The 24,439-nt window shown below is 37.0% G+C and overlaps 1 protein-coding gene and 1 long non-coding RNA gene across 8 annotated transcripts in view; one reads left to right on the forward strand and one right to left on the reverse strand.

Moving 5' to 3' along the window:
• LOC108539847 (uncharacterized) overlaps positions 1-13,124 on the forward strand; it is a 75,423-nt gene extending 62,299 nt beyond the window's left edge. Inside the window, exon 3 of the long non-coding RNA XR_001888501.1 lies at positions 10,381-13,124. This is a non-coding gene — a long non-coding RNA (uncharacterized LOC108539847). The remainder of the gene's footprint in view (positions 1-10,380) is intronic.
• The window catches only part of SHPRH (SNF2 histone linker PHD RING helicase), an 81,115-nt gene continuing 68,652 nt past the window's right edge, over positions 11,977-24,439 (reverse strand). For 6 of the 7 annotated variants that reach the window (XM_017888783.1, XM_017888780.1, XM_017888781.1 and 3 more), the window contains 5 exons: positions 22,234-22,326; positions 21,532-21,618; positions 20,561-20,739; positions 15,358-15,438; positions 11,977-13,952 (listed from right to left, as the gene is read on the reverse strand). In XM_017888783.1, the coding sequence (XP_017744272.1) occupies positions 13,856-13,952; positions 15,358-15,438; positions 20,561-20,739; positions 21,532-21,618; positions 22,234-22,326 (537 nt within the window). In that variant the 3' untranslated portion in view covers positions 11,977-13,855. Of the gene's footprint in view, positions 13,953-15,357; positions 15,439-20,560; positions 20,740-21,531; positions 21,619-22,233; positions 22,327-24,439 lie in introns of those variants that run through there. The other variant, XR_001888500.1, reaches the window with a different exon arrangement.

Genomic DNA, 24,439 nt, shown 5'->3' on the forward strand with positions numbered 1-24,439 from the left:
AAAAAAAAAAAAAAAAAAAAAAAAAAAAAAAAGGATCAGATCATGTCCTTTTGCAGGCATATGGATGGAGCTGGAGGCTGTCATCCTTAGCAAACTTACACAGGAACAGAAAACCAAATACTGCATGTTCTCACTTACAAGTGGGAGCTAAATGATGAGAATAAATGGACACATGGCAGGGAACAACACACATTGGGGCCTGTTGGAGAGTAGGGGGAGGGGGAGGGAGAGGATCAGGAAGAATAGCTATTGGATAATGGGCTTAATACATGGATGATCTGTGTAGCAAACCACCATGGCACACATTTACCTGTGTAACAAACCTACATATCCTGCACATGCATCCCTGAACTTAAAATAAAAGTTGAAAATTAAAAAAAAAAGAGTGATTATGTCAGGGACTATGTGGTGGCTGCGGAGATGATGAAAAGTGTTCAGAGTCTAGATGCATTTTGAGGGTAGGCTTTATTAGCTGGTGGATTAGATGTGAAAGATGAGAGAAGAAAAAGGCATTAGGATGACTCCAGAGTTTTTGCCTTGAAGAAAAAAAAAAAAAAAGGAAGAATGCCATTTACCGAGATTATAGAAAATAGCCAGTCTGTTTATTCTTACACTATTAATTGACACAGTGTCCAGTTAACAAGTTTATTTTATTTTCTGAAAGTTACAGGAGAAGACTTTACTGGTTATGACCTTATATTGCTTTAATGGTCATCTGTAGCCAAAATCATGGACATATATTCTGGGGAGGGTTCTTGGTAAGCCTCCCATTCCTGCTATGAGAGAAACCAGCACGCTCATGCTTCCCAGCAGCACACTGTAATTGCGAAGTGTCAGTGGGGATGTCAGTTTTAGTGTCTCATTAACAGTTGTTAGAGGAAAGAAAGAAGGAAGGAAGGAAGGAAGGAAGAAAGGAAGGAAGGAAGGAAGGAAGGAAAGAAGGAAGGGAGGGAGGGGATGAAAAAAAGAACAAAAAATTAGAAACTACGTAGTCCCAGCCTCTAGAAGGCAGAGGCGTGAGGTCTACTTAGGGTCCTCTTGAGACAGGTGAAGACTTCTCAGTGTCACAAAATTAATATCACAAAGTGATGTTATGTTAGTATCATGACATCCAAATGTGTGGGCAGGCTGGGCAGAGTGGCTCATGCCTGTAATCCCAGCACTTTGGGAGGCTGAGGCAGGTGGATCACCTGAGGTCAGGAGTTCAAAATCAGCCTGGCCAACATGGGGAAACCCTGTCTCTACTAAAAATACAAAATTAGCGGGACATGGTGGAGTAAGCCTGTAGTCCTAGCTACTTGGGAGGCTGAGGCAGGAGAATCACTTGAATCCAGGAGGAGGAGGTTGCAGTGAGCCAAGATCGTGCCATTGCACTCCAGTCTGGGCAACAAGAGTGAAATTCCATCTCAATAATAATAATAATAATAATGTGTGGGCCGATGTCATCTACATCATAGTTTCAGAGTACAATAAATTCACATTTAAAAACTTTGAAGTACACTGTATCAAAACTTTACTTCATCTTTCATTTTTATGTGATTCAGTTGATAGTCTGGAAGGACAATGACAGTGAGTTCTGTCATGCCACCTGGTGTCCTTAATGATAAAGACTTAGAGTGTATTTGCAAACCCTCAGTTAATGACAGTATTTTTTTTTAATTCTGAGCTTTATTGAGGTATAAGTGACATACAAAATAAAGTACATATTTAAGGTGTATAATGTAATGTTTTGATATACATATACATTCTGAAATGATTACCAAAATCAAGATAATTAACACATCCATCACCTCATAGTGATCCATTTAGCAAATCCTTTAGTAGGTGGCAAAATTGATTTTAAAATCACATTTTTGTCCCCTTGAAATTTTTTCATCTGTAAATGTTCAAGGGCAATCTTTTAATAGAATACAAACAGCTCATTCCTTCTGTGGCTCCAAGCTGGCATTTCAGCATTGGGTTGAAACTTTAGAGCAACATATGAAAATCTCCTGAATAAAGTTGTCAAAGATTATGGTCATCAAAACTTAGTATGATCAAGGAAACTGGTTTTTACATAATATTCTGAATATTTAAACTCCACAGAGCTTTAATAAATGATGTATAAATTAAACATATCAATTTTTTTCTTTTGGTACATGGTCTATGTTATTGCAGATTAGCATCCCAAACCCAAAATCACAAGTTTGAAATATTTCAAACTCTGAAACATTTTGAGCACTGATATAAGGCTCAAAGGATATGCATTTTGGATTTAAGATGCTTAACCAGTAAGCATATAAAGCAAATATTCAAAAATCTGAAAACCAAGACACTTCTGGTCCCAAGCATTTTGGATATGGGATACTCAACCTGTACCATGGTAAATGGTTAGTTCTTCCGTGGCTTATGCCAGTGGTTCTTGATTTAAGCCCCAGGAGATATTCAAAATATCTGGAAACATTTTTGGTTGTCAAAGCTTGGGGATGGACTGTGTTTCTGGCATCTAATGGGTAGAGGCCAGGGATGCTGCTCAATCTTATAATGCATAGGACAGGCCCCAGAAGAAAGAATTGCCTGGCCCAAAATATCAATCAGTAGTGCTGAGGTTGAGAATTCTTGACTTAGGCCATAGCCATTCCACAGCTCAAATCACAGTTGCATTCCTTTAGTTGAACCTTACAGTTCAGTTGTTTTACTCAATATTTGAATGCTGAAGGAAGATTGGCCCTCTAGGGTTGTATTTCTAGAACAGGGAGAATGTAGTACTTTGAGGTTGCATGCTTTAGAATTAGTCATTATGTGAGTTGGAAGACCATATGATTCTTTATTAGAAGTTGGCAAGTGTGCCAGATTAGACTTTCACCCAAGAACATCATGAGGGTTAATGAGAGGTTTTTAAAAGATAATAGTTATCTTTGTTTCATGTTTAACAACTTTATGCATTCTCTGGTCATTCCAGCTCCATGGAGAGCTCTTCAGTTGAGTTTCAATTACAGCCCACAATTCCAGATGCTACAACATTTTAACTATGGCTGCCAGCTATCAGTAAGATTCACAGGCCTGGAGTACAACATTCTTTACAATGTGTGCTTCATATTTTGAAGACCACCTGTCTCATTTTCATCTACAATTGGCTCTGCCAAAGTTTTGCATGCTAAATGATATTTTTCAAAATAAGCTTTTGTGCTACTTTAAAAATATTTCAAAATATCTTTGAGACACAATTCATATACCATAAAATTCAGCCATTTAAAGTGTACAAGTCAACGGTTTTTAGTAGATTCACAAATTTGTGCAACTATCACTACAGTCTAAATTTAGAACATTTTCATTACTCCATAAAGAAACCCCATGCCCCTTAGCAGTCACTCCAGTTCCTCTCCTAGTCCTAAGCAACTACTAATGTAATTTCTGTCTCTAAAGATTTGCCTGTTCTCACCAGGAGTGGTGATGTATACGTGTAGTCCCAGCTACTTGAGGAGGCCAAGGCAGGAGGATCGCTTAAGTCCCAGAGTTTGAGCCTGCAGTGAACTATGATACTGCTACTGCACTCCCATCTGTGTGACAGAGTGAGAACCCATCTCTAAAAAATAAATAAATAAATAAATAAATAAGTAAATAAATAAAGATTTGTCTATTCTAGACGTTTCATATAAACAGAAATATACAGTATTTTGGGACTTTTTTTTCCACTTAGCATAATGTTTTTAAGGTTTATCCATGTTTTTTTTTTGTACAAATCATATTCCATTAGAAGTATAACCATATGTGGTTTGTCCATTTATCAATTGATGGGCATTTGGGTTGTTTCCACATTTGCCTACTGTAAATGATGCTGCTATAAATACTCACATATAAGTTTTTCTATGAAGACATGTTTTCATTTCTCTCCGTTATTATTATAGGCTGAACTGTGGCTCCAAAATGAATTCCTTTGACTCTATGCCTCACATCCAACTTCACGCTCTGCCCCTGTGGCTTTGTAGGGCACAACCCCCTTTCTAGATGCTTTCATGGGCCTGTATTGAGTGCCTGTGGCATGATGCAAGTTGTTAGTGGATCTACCATTCTGCACTCTGGAGGATGGTGGGCCCTCTACTCACAGCTCCACTAGGCATTGCCTCAGTGGGAACTCTGTGTGGGGGCTCCCACATATTTCTCTTCTGCACTGCCTTAGCAGAGGTACTCCATGAGGGCTCTGCCCTGCAGCACACCTCTGACTGGACATCCAGGTGTTTCCATACATCCTCTGAAATCTAGGAGGAGGTTCCCAATCCTCAGTTCTTGACTTTTGTGCACCTGCAGGGCCAACACCATGTGTAAGCTGCCAACACTTGGGGTTTGCACGGGGCCTGTAGCCCCATCGTTTTGGTCAATTTCTTTCATTTGGAATGGGTGTATTTACCCATTGCCTCTGAAACAATGGCCTGAGCTGTATGTTGGCCCCTTTTGCCATGGCTGTGACATAGGGCACCAAGTCCTGAGATTGCACAAAGCAGCAAGGCCCTGGGCCTAGCCCGTGAAAACATTTTTTCTCCTAAGCCTCCAGGCCTGTGATGGGAGGGGCTGCCATGAAGATGTCTGTCATGTCTTGGAGACATTTTCCCTATTGTCTTGGTGAGTAACATTTGGCTCCTCATTACTCATGTAAATTTCTGCAGCCAGCTTGAATTTCTCCACAGAGGTTTTTCTTTTCTATTGCATCATCAGGCTGCAAATTTTCCAAATGTTATGCTCTTTAAAACATAAGTTCCAATTCCAAACCATATCTTTGTGAATGAATAAAACTGAATGCTTTTAAGAGCACTCAAGTCACATCTTGAATGCTTTGCTGCTTAGAAATTTCTTCCATCAGATACCCTAAATCATTTCTCTCAAGTTCAAAGTTCTGCAGATCTCTAGGGCAGGGACAAAATGCAGCCAGTCTCTTTGTTAAAGCATAGTAGAAATCACCTTTGCTCCAGTTCCCAATAAGCTCTTCATCTCCCTCTGAGACCACTTCAGCCTGGACTTCATTGTCCATATCACTATTAGCATTTTGGTCAAAACCATTCAACAAGTCTCTAGGAAGCTCCAAACTTTCCCACATCTTCATGTCTTCCTCTGAGTCCTCCAAACTGTTTCAACCTCTGCCTATTATCCAGTTCCAAAGTTGCTTCCAAATTTTTTGGTATCTTAATAGCAGTACCCCACTCTACTGGTACCAATTTACTGTATTAATCCATTTTCATATGGCTATGAAGAAATACCTAAGACTGGGTAATTTATAAAGAAAAAGAGGTTTAATGGACTCACAGTTCCACATGGCTAGAGAGGCCTCACAGTCATGGCAGAAGGTGAGTGAGGAGCAAAGGCACATCTTACATGGTGGCAGTCAAGAGGGCATGTGCAGGGGAACTGCCCTTTATAAAACTATCAGAATGAGACTTATTCACTATCATGAGAACAGCATGGGAAAACCTGACCCCATGATTCAATTACCTCCCTCTAGGTCCCTCCCATGACATGTGGGGATTATGAGAGCTACAATTCAAGATGAAATTTGGATGGGGACACAGCCAAACCACATTATTGTTCTTCAGCACTTTGTCAAATGGCAAATGTTGACTTGATTCTAAGTTCTGTGTATTTTGAAATTCTCTTTTATGGGCTGTCACAGTGCAAAGATATATCTGACTGAAACATAATAGGTGATATGGTTTGGGTGTGCCTCACCCAAATTCCATCTTGAATTTTAGTTCCCATAATAATCTCCATGTGTCATGGGAGGGACCTGGTGGGAGGTAACTGAATCACGGGGGCAGCTTTTTGAATAAGTCTCATGATATCTGATGGTTTTAAGGGCAGTTCCCCTTCACAGCTCTCTTGTCTGCTGCCATGTAAGAGGTACCTTTGCTCCTCCTTCACCTTCTCAGCCATATGGAACTTTCAGTCCATTAGACCTCTTTTTCTTTATAAATTATCCAATCTGGGTATGTCTTTATTAGCAGTGTGGGAATGGATAAATAAAATAGGAATGTAGTTATTAATAATGGGTGTAAATTTATATTTCAGATTTTCTTGATAATCCAGAATTTTCATTGTATGACAGCTTGACAGATCTGATCAGTCTTCATTGTTTTTACCTAGTCACATAGCTAACAGAACTCAGTAGTCAGTTGTAAAAGTATCAGCTGTGCTATTATTTTGTTGTTTTCTGGCATTATTACTATTATCTTTGATACAAGGATTCTTTGTAGGAGCAATCTTTTAATGTCACTTGTTCGAGAAAGTGAGTTTAAAGCTAGAGAGTATAATCTGCAATTACTCATGTAATCATGCACATGGAAACAACAATACACTCCGAGTAAATAAATGAGAGTCCAATTACTCTCCTTTCTTAGTGATTAGCTCCTGTCTCCATTTATAGGTGACATGTGACTGATAAGTGGATGAGAATAAGGGTGTTGGTGTTGATCTGCAGATTTCATAAGAAAAAGCTCATGAAAGGCATCACGTGGCAGCAAAAAGCAGAAAGCAAGAGATGGAGAGAGAGAGAGGAGGGAAGTGCCAGATTGTTTATACAAGCAGTTCTCATGGGAAATAACAGAGTAAGAACTCACTCATTATCACACATATGGTAACAAGTCATTCATGAGGGTTCCAACCCCATAACCAAAATCCTTCCACCAGGCACCACTTCCAATATTGGGGATCGAATTTCAATGTGAGATTTGGAAAGGGCAAATATCCAAACTATATCACCCACCCAAGGTTTTTTTTTTTTTTTTTTTTGAGACAGTCTTGCTCTGCAGCCCAGGCTGGAGTGCAGTGGCATGATCTAGCTCACTGCAGCCTCCACCTCTTGGGTCCAAGCAATTCTTGTGTCTCAGCATCTGGACTACAGACATGGGCCACCATTCCCAGCTAATTTTTGTATTTTTAATAGAGAAAGGGTTTTCACATGTTGGCCAGACTAATCTCAAACTCTTGGCCTCAAGCAATCTGCCCACTTGGGCCTCCCAAGGTTCTGGGATTCCAGGTGTGATGTGAGCCATCACGCCTAGCCAACCTCTCTTTCTCTCTCTTTTTATTTTCACAACCTTTATTCTTTACGTGTTTAGGTCATGGCTAAACATTTTTGGGTATTTTTTTTAGAAACATTATCGTGCTGTTTAAAAGTGGCAGCATAAACAGTATCACCATTTGCTGAGCAAAAATCTGATAGTTTGGGTACCTTCTTTTGTACATTTGAAAGTCTTCCCCAAGGGTGGTGTACCGGTCACAATTCAGAGAAAAAAAAAAAACAAAAAACAGTAGCTGCAATAAATTAAGGGATCTATCCCAAAGAATTGGCTTACATAATTGTAGGAGTTGGCTAGACAAGTCTGAAATCTGGAGGGCCAGCCATCAGGCAGGGCAGGCTGGCACACAGAGGAATGAGCTGAAGCTGCTGTCCATGGGCAGCATTTCTTCTGGGAAGCTCCACTCTGTTACTAAACCCTTCCAATGACTGAATAAAATCCTCCAGGTTATCTAGGATTATCTCTCTTATTTAAAATAGACTGATTAAGGATGTTAATCACATCTACAAAATATTTTCTCAGCAACACAGAGATTAGTGTTTGATTGAACAAATGGATTACAGCCTTACCAAGTTGATAGATAAAACTGACCATTACAGGTGACAATTATCTCTTTGGTCACAAAGCACAGAACATCACTGTCCACTTTACGTTCATATGGAGACAGGGTTTGGTTTAAAAAGCTACCATACGCAACCTTAACCATTTAATTTTTTTTCAAACAAAGCATAAGGCACAAAATTAAATCAAACTCCTTGTTATACTAAGTCCACCAGATTTCCCCTCCCTTCCTCCCTCCCTCTCTTCCTCCTTCCCTCCTCCTAAAATGAAGTGATCCTCCCACCTCAGCCTCCTGGTAGCTGTGATTACAGGCATCCGCCACCATGCCCAGCTAATTTTCTTATTTTTACTAGAGATGGGGTTTCACCATGTTGCCCAGATTGGTCTTGAGCTCCTGGCCTCAAGTGATTCACCCACCTTAGCCTCTCAAAGGGGTGGAATTACAGGTGTGAGCCAATGCACCTGCTGTGGGTAGATTTCTTTCTACAAATGTGCATATAGCACCTTGATACGAACTTGGCTGGAAAAAATTATGCCAATTCCTTGCCTTGTTCTTGATGGAGAGAAACTGAAGATGATACAAGCGATCAATGTTTCTCAAACTTTTGGGGCTCAAGAATACTTTATATGCTCCAAAATGATTAAGGACTCTATTAAGACTTTGCTTTTGTTTATATGGGTTATATCCACAACTATTTACCTTATTAGAAATTAAAACTAAGCAATATAAAAATATTAACTAGAAATAATAAACCTATTACATGTTAACATATAATAACACACTGTGAAATGAAAATAACTATTTTCTAAAATAAAACAAAGACTTAAGTGAAAAGAATGGCATTGTTGTACAATTTTGCAAATCTCTTTAAAGTTCCCTAACTGAAGGCAACCAGCTTCTCATGTATCAGCTTTGTTAATAAATGTGTTGAGTATGTTGTTTTCATTGACACATATGAAGAAAATCCTAGGGCCTTTCAGACTGCTTAGGCTTGGAGATCCCTAAGGATCACACTTGGAAACTGATGGCCTATGACAATGGGTCCCTTTAGGCCTTGAATCCCTTTAAGAATCTGACAGACAATATGAAACTCTGTCTCTAGGAAGCTGCTGGAAGGTACACAATGTTGGGAGTTTGCCCTTTGAAGCTCACCTGTGGACCTTCTTTCCCTCCATAAGTCCACTGACTCCAGTTAGGAATGCTTGGGCAGTAGTCTGATAAGTGTCCTTTTTATGTAATGGTGGATAAATTGCTTTTTCCAATGTCTACACATACAGTTTCAAAACCAAAGAGGAAATAAGACTGAAGAAAAGGAAATAAGGAATAATGGAAGAAAGGAAGGGAAAAAGAGAGAGAATTAAAAGGTGGTTTATTGTAATCCCAGCACGTTGGGAGGCCGAGGCAGGTGGATTGCTAGAACCCAGTAGTTCTAGACCAGCCTGGGCAACATGGCAAAACCCTGTCTCTACAAAAAGATAAACAGGTGTGGTGGTGCATGTCTGTAGTCCCAGCTACCCGGGAGGCTGAGGTGGGGACATCACCTGAGCCTGAGAAGTTGAGGCTGCAGTGAGCTGTCATGGCACTTCACCCTGGACAACACAGACTGTGTCTCAAAAATAATAATAATAATAATAATAATAATAATAATAATAATAAAATAAAATAAAAAATAAAAAAGGTGGTTTACTCAGTAGAGATCTTTATCTTGCTTGAAAGGCCAAAGCCATTTTAAGAAGGAAACTTGCTAAATCTTCTGCTGTATGCATAAAGAGTAATCCCTTAAAAATAAATCACTGCGTAAACGAGATGACTGCTTGAGTCATCATTAACAACTTATTAAAAAGACAGAAGTGCCTCTTACAGAGGTGTAAAGTTTTACTTGCACCCTATCATGCTGGTAGAAAACCTAGGAAGGCAAATCTGAGTGCAGGGTAGAAAATGGTCAGTTGCAGAATATAAACATTAACATGATTATAATTATGGACTTGAGAAGTGAAAAGCACTGGGGAAGTTTTAGGTAAATACAACATTCCACACTGATGCTTTCACAGTTTAATAGTGGAATCACTTATAAACATTCTGATAAAGATCAGAAACTAAAATGCATTCCTGTTTAAAACACAGATTTGCATTTACTAAAGAAGACATGATTCTGGAACAAAGGAAAAATACACTCAACGTTATCAACAGGCAATGATGCTCTCCGTCAATGGAAATTTTTACAAAGGCTCTGGAAAAATAACTGGAGATAGCAGTTGTTTGATTATGGGAAGTCAAGAGAACAGAAGAGGCATGAGGTGCCTTACGAATCTGGGTAGAGCATTAGGGACATGATGTGGTAAATGTTAAATAGTCTTGGCAGAAAATGACCACAGGTAACTTCAGTAAGTATATCCTAAATAAATAATAAAATGTACAGAAATGATTTCTAAGGAAATTTGAGCACAAATGTTTGCTCCTTAGAACACTGGAAGGGTCAGTGATCAGAACTGTGCGCACATACAAATCACAGGTCTGGAAAGACCCCCTAGATCGAAAATGTGTCTTTGGACAAGTCGCTCCTCTAATATGCTCTCTAGGCAGGTGTGGAGCATTAAAAACAAGTTTACTGGAGAGACAAAGATAACAATAGGGTTTGGAAAGGCAGACCATTTAAAAAAGGCTGATTTTTTGATAGGGAGAGAAAAAGTTATTGATTTAATAATAGTAGTCACCTATACAAAGATCATTATACAGATAATGGAGGCTTTTAAAAAAATTTCTATTTTGCAGGAAAAGAAGCATAAGCTGCAATAAAATTTGGTTTCAAGATAACAAAGTCAGTCCCCAAAAATCAGTATTGAGAGTCACTGCCATTAAATGAAGAAGATACAAGGATGGTGTGGGGATCTTCACTCTTCAGAGATGAGCTATACATGCCCCTGAAAGGCTGTCTGAGGGCAGGAGAAGGATGGAGATGACAACTCTGGCCTCTGCCAAGTACTTGTGCTATTTTCTGGATGTGATACTATCTGTTTTGTAACTCAGAGGCAACACTACATACTTAGCACAAGGCTCGAACTCCCTTTGGGGTTATCAATTACTTACATAGCCTTCCTCTAAGGGAAGGCTTGCAAATGGTTCATATTCAACCCTTACATGTGATAAGCATTCATGTGGGCTTCACAATGTAACAGAGGTACACAGGGATTCTTGTAAACAGAAAATTTTATAAACAGTTAACTGATCTCACTTTGAAGAAGTCTTAATGACTAGATGCCCTTTATCAGAGTAGACAGGCTTAAAATGCATTGCTTGTAGTATTCTGTTGTAATGCCTTTTTTTTTTTGTTTTGCATTGGTTTTAATTCATTTAATTGGTTTAAATTCCTTTTTTTTACATTTCATTTTTGCATTTGTATGCCAGTTAAAAAGTATGAAATGGCACACTGTGGGATTTTGTTTACCTAAATTCTAGAAAGATTGAAAGACACCTTTTATTTGAATTAAGTAAGCCTGAGGTTATTCAGCATGAGTGATCTCTGCATTTCTGAAAGGTTATCTTGTCGTTTAATAAACACAAATAACTTAAGCACACTGGAAGAGCTATTAAATGAGAGCAGGAGATTAAAACGACATGATTTCTTACTTTGTCCACCTGAAAGGAGAGCTTGCGTTGGTGATTAATCTTGCACTGTTAAATTCAGTTCCTAAATATTTAGATAAATAGTTGGTCTGATCATTATTTGTAAAGTATTAGTAGTTGCATGTTGAATTATCATGTTAAGATTTTTAGTTTGTTGTTCATGTGACATGAAAGATAACAATTCCTAAAACTGAATGCATGGCTTATTCAGCTCAGGTCACATACAAATAGAAACACTGATGCTGCAATAAACACAGTAAAGTTATCCTGGTTTGAAGCAAAATGGCTGTGAAGTAAGGTATATACACTTTTGTATGTATCTTTTCAGTTCTAGTAAACTCATCTGGAATCAAGTAACAGAAAATGATTCTCCAGGTCCAAACACATCTAAGTTTAATGACTGGGGCTATTCTAACAATTGTGGCTATCTCATTTTTTCTCACTAGTTCATTAGCATAGCACCCATTTAAGAACAACTACTTATAAACATAGTAATGTTTCAGAGGCTATAAAATAATAGAGGAAGAAAACTTAAAAAATCCTTTGTTTGTAGCCAAGAAAATGTGAGGATCAGATTTGTATTTGTTTTGAACAATTGGAAACTGTCACAATTGTTTTTAAGATGTAACAAATGTATATAAAATATGGGATTCTGTAGTATTAGCCATTTTGATATATTTTGTTGAAAGAAAAAATCAAAAAACCCTATATGTTCTAAGGCTCAGAAATCAAAGAATTCCACAATTTTCATTTCCACTAAAATATTTATTTAATTGATATCTTACAGAAATAAATAAAACAGTTTTGTCTAATACAGATAATTTTATATATATATATGTAATTTGTTTTACAAAATTGAAGCATATCAAATTGTTTTCTCTAAAACATAGCTCAGAAAGGAATAGTAGAAAATAAACACAAAGAAATACTGAAGTAGTCTCATTTTTAAATTATAAGCATGGGCCTTCTGAATCTCAGTATGACATGTTATTAGTAAAAGAATGTAAGATATGGAGTCAGGGTACCTGGGCTCCACTGTTTACTTGCTACATGTCCTAAGAAAGTTTCAATGTATCTGAACTGCAGTTCTCTACCTTTAAAACAGGAATGATATTAATTGTATCAACTTCACAAGATTGTTGGGCAAATTAAACATGTAAATGTACAGGAAAGCTCTTTTAATATGTAAAGAGCTATAAAATAAGTTTGATTTAATTTCATATAAAAGAATCAATGCATACCTCCTTTTAACTGAAGAATAAGCACCAAAAGCATGTGTGTGTTTTCTTCAGTTGAATTACATCACTCTATAAACCTAGAGTAAGAAAATGCACCTTAACTGAGCACCAAAGCCTCTCGGACAAATGGGATCCAGGGGATGGTTCTATGAGTTTGCCAGGCAGCTAACTAGGAGCTAATAAGTCCTGAGGGTCAAAAAAGGTCCTTTAAAACTCTGAAGGCTCAAAGAAAAGGAAGCCAAACAAGAACATTTGTATTACATCAAATGGCTAGGATATAACAAGCTACTCCTTATTCAGCAATTTCAAAGTCCATTAATTCCTCACAGAAGAAGAACACTTGGTTATTAGCACTTGCAACAATTCGCTTATGTGAACATGGCATTCTCTTGTTCAAAAGGTCAAAGACTCGTGCTTAAGGGAGGAACAACTGGAGTGAAATAACAACTCTACCATGAATTCAGATATCACTGGCTAAAAAGTTCTAGTTACACAAGAACATGGGAGAGAAAAAGAATCCAAGACATCAGTATAATAATGATTGAAACAAAACCCTGCCATATTTCCATGTTATAATAACACAAAATCATAAAACTGCAATATTTACAGATACATCAATCTTACAACATATAAAAACTTTAACAATAAGAAAAATTAAGAGTAGAGAAAGCAGATAATTTTAAGGTAATCATTAATACATTAAAAAAATCTATTTGGAGTCAACTGTCTACACTAACACCACTTTACACATAATAGAAGTATGAATATTTTCATTGTTTTTGTTTTCAGTAGCAAGATGCAGAAGAAAGAAATAACTGTCTAACATTAACTTATTCTAAGGAGTTGTATTATTGCAAAATTACTAGTTGTAAAGTTATGGTATAAGCCTACTCAAAAAATGAATTAATGTAATTCACCATCTACTTAAAATATTACTAACAAGATACTGGTGAATCATGTGCTAAAGATACTGAAGGCCCTTCCAAAAACTGAGATCTATGTTGGTTGAATATACCAGGTCATATAAAACTAGACTAGTTTACTTTCTTATTCCAACTCTTTTTATGACTGATCTTATCATAAGAAAAGTACACATTACCTCTCTTAATTCCCTTGCATCGTCAGATATAGATATTATTTGGGACAAAAAATAAATATTTTATTAGGAGTGTAAAATTAAAAATCTTTATAGATCTTCTGAAAACAGTATATTGAAAAGGACTCAGTAAGTACTAGGCCACTGTATAACCAGAACAAGAAACAAATTCATTCAACTAGAAACAGTGGTAACTGTTATCTACTGGGTTTTTAAAACTTGTAACTTTGCTCTACAGCTATGAAAGTTTATTAATACACTAAAGTCCATGGAATCAATCAAGTGTAGTTCATTCAAGCTCTTCAGTTTCTTTGGTAAACAGGTCTGCCAGGTCAGCCACGGTCAAGACGGAAGCCTCTGAATGCTTCACTGATGAGTTCGTGTGACTGCAAGGTTTTCCAAATGAGCACAGTGAGAAAGAAACCCCAAGCCATCAGTGATTGTATTTGTAGTAATACGAACTAGACACATATTTTTTCTTAAGTTTTTGTAACTGGGCTATAAGAAACTCCCAGAGGAAAGCAAGTGATAAGATCATTGTTATAACTTGTCAAAACTAGTGAAGACTTCTATATATTACGTTTAGGGTTTGTCAAAATGTTTTTTTCTCTGCAATTAACAGAACAAAGAACAAAACTCTTGACAACTGCTACTAAGGCTCTCACCTTACAAATTACCTTCTTACCACCTAAAGTTAAACTGTTTCAAGAGAATTTCAAACAACTCATAACTGCTATTTTATTAAAACAACCTAAATAAAAATCACTGAAGTCTGATACACAAGGAAACAAGAACTTTAAAAAGCCTTCATGTTTTAGGTAAAAGGCTCCTGTGGAAGCCTCTTTCCTTCCCAGAAACCATCAATGGAAGAAAATTTGTGGTTTCAAATTGCTTCTTTGCTATGTGACAATCCCTTCTAAGGCAATCATCTTTTCCCTGGGTAACTTCCAATCCTACCGACCTCCTAAAGATGTAGAAAGATTTATGTTTTCAAAAAGATTTAAATAAATTATAGCATAAATATTAGAGTGTTCTATGATTCCAGAGTCAAGCTTTTAAAATTAAGACTGGTTTGGTCTCTCTGCTTTTGTTCTGTCTTTGGATTGACACCACAATTAATCTTAACCAATCAAGTTTTTTTTTTTTTTTCCCCAGGGACACAGTCTTGCTCTGCTGCCCAGGCTGGAGTGCAGTGGCATGATTTTGGCTCACTGCAACCTCCACCTCCTGGGTTCAAGCGATTCTCCTGCCTCAGCCTCCCAAGTAGCTCAGACTATGGCGCGTGCCACCACACCTGGCTAACTTTTGTGTTTTTAATAGAGACGGGGGTTTCGCCATGTTGGCCAGGCTGGTTTCGAACTCACGACCTCAGGTTATTCACCTGCCTCAGACTCCCAAATTTTAAATTTTACAGTCAAATTTTAAAGTTCAGATATTTATACCTGCACATGACTAACAAGTGTGATGTAGAAAGTAGCAATAAGAGTTTAGTTTCCACATATGAGACTAAGGCTTATGTCAGGCATAAAGATATATTTTGTTTAGAAAGTGATCCAATGTGGCAAAGAAATGTAGTATAGTTTGTATTTATGTTACGATTAATACATTAATTCAAATATACAAAGTCTGGAACACTGACTGGGAAACAGTGAAAAGGCAAAACATCAGACCTTGCTTTTAAAAAGTATTTGTGTTGTATTTTTTGTCGTCATCTAAGTGAAGAAGTTCCAAAGATACAAACTTTTAACAGGAAAACCTTCCCCCTTCTACTTGTCATAAATTATTACCTACCTCCTCTCAGCAGTTTTCAGCATTGCCTGCATTCTTTCTTCTATTGTTGCTTTAATTAAGAATCTGTGTACAATAGTAGGTCTAAAAGGTACAGAAAAATTTTAAGCTTAAAAACACAGTAAAACGAATCAGTACAAACTGACTTCACATTTTACATGCTATATTCATCAGTCAGTTGGTGCCCACTTGTGGCAGGTGCTAGGAGGGGTTCAGCAGCAAACAAAATGAACTATTTAATCTCCTGACGGCATTCTAATGAGAGACAGACAATAAACACATGAAGGAGTAAGACAGTTTCAGGTAAATATAATGCTGGGAGGAGGCTGACATGCAAACTGAAACAACAGTGATGGGAATGAGGCCAGTAGGCAAAGGAGGAGTAGGAAGAACATCCAAATGGAAGAAACAGCACATTCCCTGGGAAGGGAACATGCCTGGAACAAGTCTAACATGTTCAAGAGGCCAAAAGAAGGCTAGCACGGCAGAAGCATCCTGTAAGCAAGGGAGAGAGGTGAAAATAAGGGTGGAGAAGTGTGCAGGGGCCAGGTCACACAGGGCCTTCCAGGATGTGACCAAGCATTTGAATTGTATTGTGGTTATAACGGGAAGCCCTTGGTGGGTTTGTATGCATGATTTGATGTATACCTGACCGTACTTTAGAAATCCCTTTGGCGACTGTGTGGAGGATGTACTTCTTGTTCAGCAAGAAGAGCACCAGAGAAGTCAGTTAAGTTCTGTAGTCATCTGGGTAAGTAAGGGTGAATGCACTATGGTTGTGTCAGTGGAGACAGCAGTCAAGTAGAATTGGAGTATCTTTTGGCGGCAGAGCTGACAAAACTTAAAAGATGACTGGGATGTGAGATGTGAAAACAAAAATATAGAAGAGTCCTAGATTCCTGATCCAGGCAGGAACAGATGACAGTGCCAGATTATAAGATGGGGAAAGCTCAGGGTGGGAGTGAGAGTGCAGATGCAACACAATTTTGTTTTGTCCATGTGAAACCTATCAGATAACTATTAGACAGGTATCCAAGGTGAGTCCAGAGAAATGTGTGCAGAGCTAGAACTGGATATATGCACCTGGGACAGGAGTTATATGGGCATGTCTGGGCTGGGGAATATATACCTGAGAGTCATCAATCCGTAAAAGCTACCTAAAGCCCTAAGACTAGAAAAATTCATCGAAGGGGTGTAGACAAAGAACCCTCAGACCACTGGCAAGAAGTAGGTCACTAAAAATGTTATAAGCCTCACTTCAGTGATATGGTGGAGAGAAAAATAAACCAGACAGTTTGACAGAGAATGGGGGATAAAAAAGTAGAGATGGAGGTGGGATATATCGGAGTGTTTTTTTCTTTTTAAAGATGGATAATATTAAGACATATTTATGGGGTAATATATGACAGGTTGAGTATCCCTAATCCAAAAACCCAAAATCCAAAATGCTCCAAAATCCAAAACTTTTTGAGTGCCAATGTGACATGTGGAAAATTCAACACCTGACTTCATGTGATGAGTCACAGTGAAAACACAGTAAAAACTTGCTTTCGTGAACAAAATTATTTAAAATATTATATAAAATCACCTTCAGGCTATGTGTAGAAGTTGTATATGAAACATAAATAAATTTCATGTTTAGACTCGGGTTTCATTCCTAAGATATCTCACTATGTATATGCAAATATTCTAAAATCTGAAAAAATTCTAAAGGCAAAACACTTAAAGCATTTCAGTTAAGGGATACTCAACCTGTACAAGGGAAATGTATACCTGTCCTTGAAAATACGAGAAGGAATGGAATCCAGGACAAATGAATGAGTGGCTTTTGAAAGAAAAGGGATACTTCTGCTGTAATAAAAGGGAAGGCATATGAGGTACTTTCCTATTACTGGATGACACATCCATGCTCCTGCCTACCAACCCCTCCCTCCACTTCAGTGTTCCATCCCGTATCCTCTTGGCTACTCAAGGACACCGTCAAGCATTCTCCCTGTTCTCCTCCTTCACTAGTTTTTGTTGTCTCTAATGAATCATTCTCTAATTCTCCCATTTGAAAGGAAAAACAAATACTTCTCTTGATCTCATTCTCTTCCTTTTCTCTGCAGCAAAACTCCTCAAATACTAGCTGTACCAGCCACACAGAAGCAGCGGTGCACTGTGGTTAAAGCTTGTACTGTGAAGGCAGAATGGCTGTGCCTGAAATCTGCAACTGCTTCTACTAGTTGTCTGACCATGGGCAAGTTACCTAACCTCTCTTTGTTATACAAGTATTTGTTAAAAAAGAAACACACAAAATCCCATTTTCTCCAAAACTAAAGTCAGACTGTCACCTCTACCACTTAACCTGATTTTGATCTCCATGTTGCTAAATCTAATGATCAATTCTCAATCCTTATCTTCCTTGACATTTTTCACAGCACTTGCAACAGGTGACCATATGCTCTTCTTTGAGGTACATTTTTTACTTGGCTCCTAGGACACCCGTCTTCTGGTTTTCTTCTAACTCACTGCTTGATCTTTGTTACCTTTGTTGGTTTCTTCTCCTCTCCTAGAATAGTTGAAATTTGGTGCCCTGGAGTTCAGTCCATGGTCCTCTATCTAAATTCTATCACTATCTAAACTCACCCCTAGGTAATCTCATTCAGTCTCGTGACTTAATGGACTTGTACATCTAGTTACAGAATAGAAATCTCCATTTGAATGTCAGTTCTTCTCTTACCAAATCTGTTCTACCCTGTAGACTGCTCCAGCTCAGCTAAAGGTTACTTCATCCTTCTAGTTGTCCAAGCCAAAACCCATGGTGTTATCCTTGACCCTCTCACACCCCATGTCTAGTCTGTCCAAAAGTACTATCAGTTCTATCTTCAAAATATATCCAGAACCTGACCACTCCTTACCATGTGCACTGCTACCGCCATGGTCAGGTCACCTTCAGCTCTCACCAGGATGACTGCAATAGCCTCCAAGACTCTCCCTGCTTCTACTCTCCCTTGTTCCCCTTCACTCCCACCCCATCATAGCACTCAGAATGATTCTTTTAAAACTTAAGATATGCCAGGCCTCTGCTCAAAGCCTTCCAATGGCTCCTGATTTCACACAGGGCAAAAGCACTGTCCTCACAGTGGCTTCCTGGGCCCAATATAATCCCTCTCCCCACTGAGCGCGCTCACTTCAACTCCTGCTTCTCTCCCCCTTAGCAACTGTGCTTCCTTGCTATTCTTCTAACATACCATACTTCTGACTTAGGGCCTTTGCACCAAATGCACTGTTTACTTGAACGTTCTTTTGCAAGACAGCTGTATGACTAACTTTCCCATTTTCCCATTTCTTTCAAGTCCTTGCTCAGACCTTCTCAATAAGGCCTTGCATGCCTTCCTGCCCAAACACTGCACTCTTACTTCCTCACCCCGCTCTACTTTTCCAGCTCCGAACATAGTCTAGATTGTACTTATGTTTATTGTTTACCACCTTTCTGTCTACCAACCCCGTTACAGCTAGAATTGCGCTCCATGAGGACATCTCATGTTCCTAGAACAGTACCTGGCACACAGAAGATACTCAATAAAAATCTACCAAAAAGCATGTGAGTACTGATGCAGGCAGACTGTTCAAGTTGATGATGGAAAGATGAGGTACTTCTAATCTGATTGTATATGTTTCCCCTGTATGAGGCAAGATTGCAATGGTGAGAAAGAAGACAGACTTAAGACAGACTCCTCAGAAGGTAGAAAAAAACAGATTCACTTGGGAGGCATAGTAAGATTGTTGGGTAATGCTGAATGGCCATTTGGACTTGTGGTTTTAAATATGAGACTAGTCCAGCCTATGCTTTAAAAGAACACTGGTAGGACAAAATATCAGTATTTAAAAACACAGAAGAAAACCAACAAAAAACAAGTAAAGACGTGACTGCATTTTAAATGACGCTTGGTGGTAAGTTAGAAGAAGCCTGCATTTATTACAGTTACTTTGCCCTATTTGTTAAGGGGTTTAATAAACATGTCTCTTCCCTGTTTACAAGTAAACCCTTTATTTTCTCTCCCGCTACTACTTACAGGACAGTCTACATTTCTGAGTATGACACAGAAGACTTCATTTCCTGCCAATGATCCCTTTCTCATACTTTCACTGCAACAGTTCCAAACTCCTTACAGTCCCTAGAAATGTCATGTCATTTTCCACCACTATATTTTTGCATATCTAACTCTCTTTGGCTGTGTGACTACCCTTTTCCAGCCAACTTTGAAACAATTATTCCTTCAAGACTCAACATCATAAAGCCTTTCCTGACCCTGTAGGGCTCGAGTGATCATTACCTTCTTTTGTTAACACAGTCCTTTTATTATTATACTTTTGCACATTGTACCCAACACTTTAAATCGCGCTTCCTGTACTACACAGTGACCTACTTGGGGAAACAAATTATGTATCATTCAATTTGAATCTTCAGTATTTAGAATAATGCCTGACATACAGTAGGTACTCAATAAATATTGATTTAATAAGTGCTTATTACGGATGTGTGTTTTTTTTCTTTTTTAAACATCGAAGATATTTAACATTTCTAAATAAAAAAGATACTTCTTTTTTAAACATCCAGAAGGTAACACATTTAGCAGGCCTTATCAAAGATAACTGTCTATTCTGATATATGAATAAAGCTAATACATGCCATATAATAATATTCACTATTAGGTTTGCTTTGGGCCTTAAACTGAATCTAATGATCTCTTGGAGCTGACCTAGGAGGTGTCTTTTCTTAAGGTTAAGAATTTTAAAAGGAGTCATTTATTTTCAGTCATGTACAAGGTATGTCTTCTTTTAAACACGGGACTACTTTAGTCAAAACTCCATTCTCCTCAAAGGCATGATGGATGCCTTCAACTTTGTAGCTGTCTTAAGCATTTCTAACAATTTTTTTTTGGATAAAGTGATAAGGTTTTGTGGGAAGGAAGAGAAAATTTGGAACAATTTGGGGTTTGCTTCTTGGAGAGAAGGGAGGGTTGGAAATCTCATCCCTTTTAATTAAATAATTAAAAGTTATAAATAAATAAATTATAAAATAAATAATTAAAAAATGTAGTATCTAAGGAAGTAATTAAAAACAAGTAGGCTATGATGAACATAAATGAAGAGTCTAAAGACTGATTTGGTTTCTCAGAAAACTGAAGCAAATGTGACTGATTCTAATTTTAGTCCTTACTTTGTCTGTCCAATTCGGTGCACCCTCCCTATGGCCTGAAGCTCATGGGCAGGGTTCAATATGGGCTCCACCAAGAGAACATGAGTTGCTTCAATGATAGTTAATCCATTAGAACCTGTGTGCAGGGGCAGCAGCAAAATATTGATTTGGGGATCACGTTTAAATGCTGAAAGGTTCTCCTAAAAAAGAAAGGTACATTTTAATTTTAGCTGGATCAGTTAAAATAAGAGCAGTATGTAATAGCTCACTTTAAAGACGTCTAATGCTATCTATTACTATTGTGAAAGGTAATGGCTAAGAAACTTAAATGCAAAATAACCAACTTTAGAAAATGTAAACTTGTCGCTTGATTTTAATTATGAAGAAATGTATCATATAAGCTCTCTTGTTCTTCATAATATCTAGAGGAATCACAAGACAGATGCATGTGATGTATGCAAATTAAACTATATGAGGTTAGAGGAAAAAGAGAGAAAGAGAAAGAATGTGCTAGAGTGAATGTGAGGTAAGAGACATGAATCTGTTAAATTTTCATTTGGTCTCTGTGTGTGCTTGAGGTCATACATCTGTCACTATGCTGAGCATGATGTAAGGATAATTATGACCACTTGCAGTTCTGCCTGACAGTGACTTTAGAACTTAATCCTTGCAATGCGAGGCCCCTGTCCATTCAACAGGTATATCATAGGTAATCTTTTCCTGTACTAAAAAAAAAAAAAAAAAAAAAAAGTCTCAAGTTGGGAGATCTTTAAAAAGCCAATGGTCTTGTTATATACAGCTATAATTACATAGACTGAAAATACCTAGAGTTTCTCTGCTTCTAAATGTTCACTTTATAATGAATCAAGAACTCAGATGCTGTTTATGTGGCTTATGTGACACCAGACAATAAATGTAACTAAGCTAGTTAACAGCAGTTTCAATTTGCAACTGTATCTACTACAAAAACCAGGAGTAAAATCTTAACATACCTGAAATGTCTTAACACGACTGATTTGTGCAAATTCCATGTTGTTGTCAGTGAGAGCTTTTGAAATAATATCTAATACATCTTGCCACTAGAACACATAAAACAATTAGAAAACCAATATTTATATGTAGCGTTTATCTAAGGGTATCTGAAAAGTAATTAAATCAAAATGACTTTTATACTGGAGTTAAGCAAATAAAACCAAAACCAAAGCCCTCAAATGTAGTACTATCAATATTATTTAGCTCTATCTGAAACAGTATTTTTTTTTTTTTGCATCAAATGCTGGTTTTGAAAATGGAATTAAGAGAAACAAACAGTAGAAAATACATAATGGAGTGCACACCGGAATATAGTTACTTAGTTTTCTAAAATGAAAACTAGGGGTTTTACTCAACACTTTATTCAGTAGATTTTCTTTTTTTAACCCAAATTCTTGTGAAATGAGACTCTCAAGGTCAGAAATTTCAATTTTAAAATATTAAACTAAGAAAATCCTTAAATGAAACTAATAAAAAATCATGAAATGTAGCTATACAAATTGCCTTGTGAAGCATCATCACATTTCTCTAAAATAATTCTATCTTATGGATTTGGGAAAAAAATCAAAGAGTAAACATTAAAAATTAGTTCTCAGCTGCAAACTGATTAGTGAGGGAAAATCAGTTCGAGTTAATATTGAGGATGAAAATGTTGATTATACCGTTGAGAAAACGAGTGCTTTGGCCCCTGGATCTCTAAGCTGTATTTTCATCAGAGTTCTGATCACAGCTTCCACTTTTGTAGAATGGCTGCCCTTTGAACACACACAAAAAATACACATTACTACTACATAAAATCTAGTTAAGAATAGAAAGGAAAAGCAATATAAAATACTTTTTATTATCAAAGCTACAAATGCATCAAAACAAATTATCAGGTGTGTTTACTCTTTTCCATTTTGTGTTTGCTGGAAATTTTCTTTAGCTTTGAAATGTAGAAGTCATTAAATTTACACCCAGACATTTGAATGTAAAAGAATGCCAGAAAGTCATTCAGTGCTATGACCCTGAAGATAATATCTTTTAGTTAAGTAGTCAGGTTTTATAGTTACAAAATTTTGTTACATTAGATTAGCAGAAATAATATTTTAAAACACTCTTCATTTATTCTTCCTTTCTTCAGATATTATGTCATTAGAAATGTTAAGAATACAATGAATCAAAACTCCCAACTTAAGCAGTGAAGGATCCAACCAACGGAGAACGTTTTCTTGCAAGGGTATTACCAAAAACAATGACAGAGGTACAAATGATGCTCTCTTAGAATGAGACAGATTCATACAAAGCTAGACACTTAAAACTGTGTTTTTTTTTTTCATCTTCCATAACCATTTCTATCAGACGAGGATGAAAGTGAAAAAATGACTTTTAAAATGGAGAAATAAGAAAGTGAGGAAAATAGTGCACGTATTTCTGCAGCCCTCAATGAGAAAGTTTTCCTTCTGGAGTACTCTCAGAGATGGTATGACAGAGAAATTAAGGTTATGAGATTTTGAATGAGACAAATTTAAGTTGAACTCATAGTTCTGCAACTCACTAGTTACAGTTTCTAACCCTTTGTTTCCTCATCTGTCAAACAGGGCTGAATGATAATTATATCTCTTTCCAAAGGTGGCTGTGATGATTAAATGAGCAAATGTATACAAAGTATTTAGCCTAACATCTGGTAAGGAGTAAACACTCAAGAACTTACTATCTTTCTGAGATATTAAATATGAGCACTATAATGACCTAGATTATACCACAAGGGAGGGCAGATTTAACCAAAAAGAAAGAAAAATATTTCCACAGCAGCATAACCCTCTCCCTCAATCCTCTCAACACACTTTTACATGAAGACACATTCAAAGGTAAAAATACAAACAAAACAAGAAAGAAAGCTATACTAATTTTAAGTCAGCAAGATAGAATAATAGAAAAAGTTTTAAAATCCTCATGCTAAAATCATGATTCTACACTTATTTTCTCTGGATACGCAGACTTTCAAGTATACTTGCAAGATTAGAAATGTACTACAAAGAACCTATTTCAGTCTAATAATTATCTCAAATAAGAGCGAAGAGAAAATAGGAAATTAGTGTAAAGGTGATCATTTCAGAATTTAGACAAAAACATCCATGTTCCTTGCAAGCGCTTACTTTCAAAAATATTTCAAGTGAAATACCAGGATAACTATGAATCCTTCCACCAATTAATGTTTCTTACTAAAAGTTCAAAAAAAAAAAGTAGAATAATTTTTTTATAACCAACATTCCTAGCACTGTAGTGCTATCTCTATGGAGGAAAAGAACAGAGCATTCACTTTTATCAACAACTGGCCAGTTCAGTGGTAGCGCTCAATGATCCCTTTCAAATGCTACAGTTCTGAACCATTTCGTCCCAGTCTAGTTACTTCCTACTTTCCTAGCAGAAAATGTTAGGTTACAAAACAAGTCTTGAAAACAAATTCAGACTGAAATTACGTCAAGTATCTTCTCTGACAATCGAATGAAACTAGAAATCCACAATAGGAGGAACTTTGGAAAAATAACAAAATGTAGAAATTAAATAACATGCTCTTGAACATTCAATGGATCAATGAAGCAATTAAAAGGAAAAATTAAAAATATCTTGAGACAAATGAAAATGGAAATACAACATAATAAAAGGTATGGGAATTCAGCAAAAGCAGTTCTAATAATGAAGCTTATAGAAATAAACAACTACATAAAAAAAGAGAAATGTTCCAAATAAACAACTTAATGTTGCACCACAAGGAACTGGAAAAAGAAGAGCAAAGTAAGCCGAAAGTCAGCAGAAGGAAGGATATAATAAAAATCAGAGCAGAAATAAATGAAACGGAGAACGGAAAAAAAAAAATACAGAAAA

This window comes from Rhinopithecus bieti, unplaced genomic scaffold (assembly GCF_001698545.2).
Source record: "Rhinopithecus bieti isolate Rb0 unplaced genomic scaffold, ASM169854v2 scaffold_18358, whole genome shotgun sequence".
In the NCBI taxonomy this organism is placed as follows: Eukaryota; Metazoa; Chordata; class Mammalia; order Primates; family Cercopithecidae; genus Rhinopithecus; species Rhinopithecus bieti.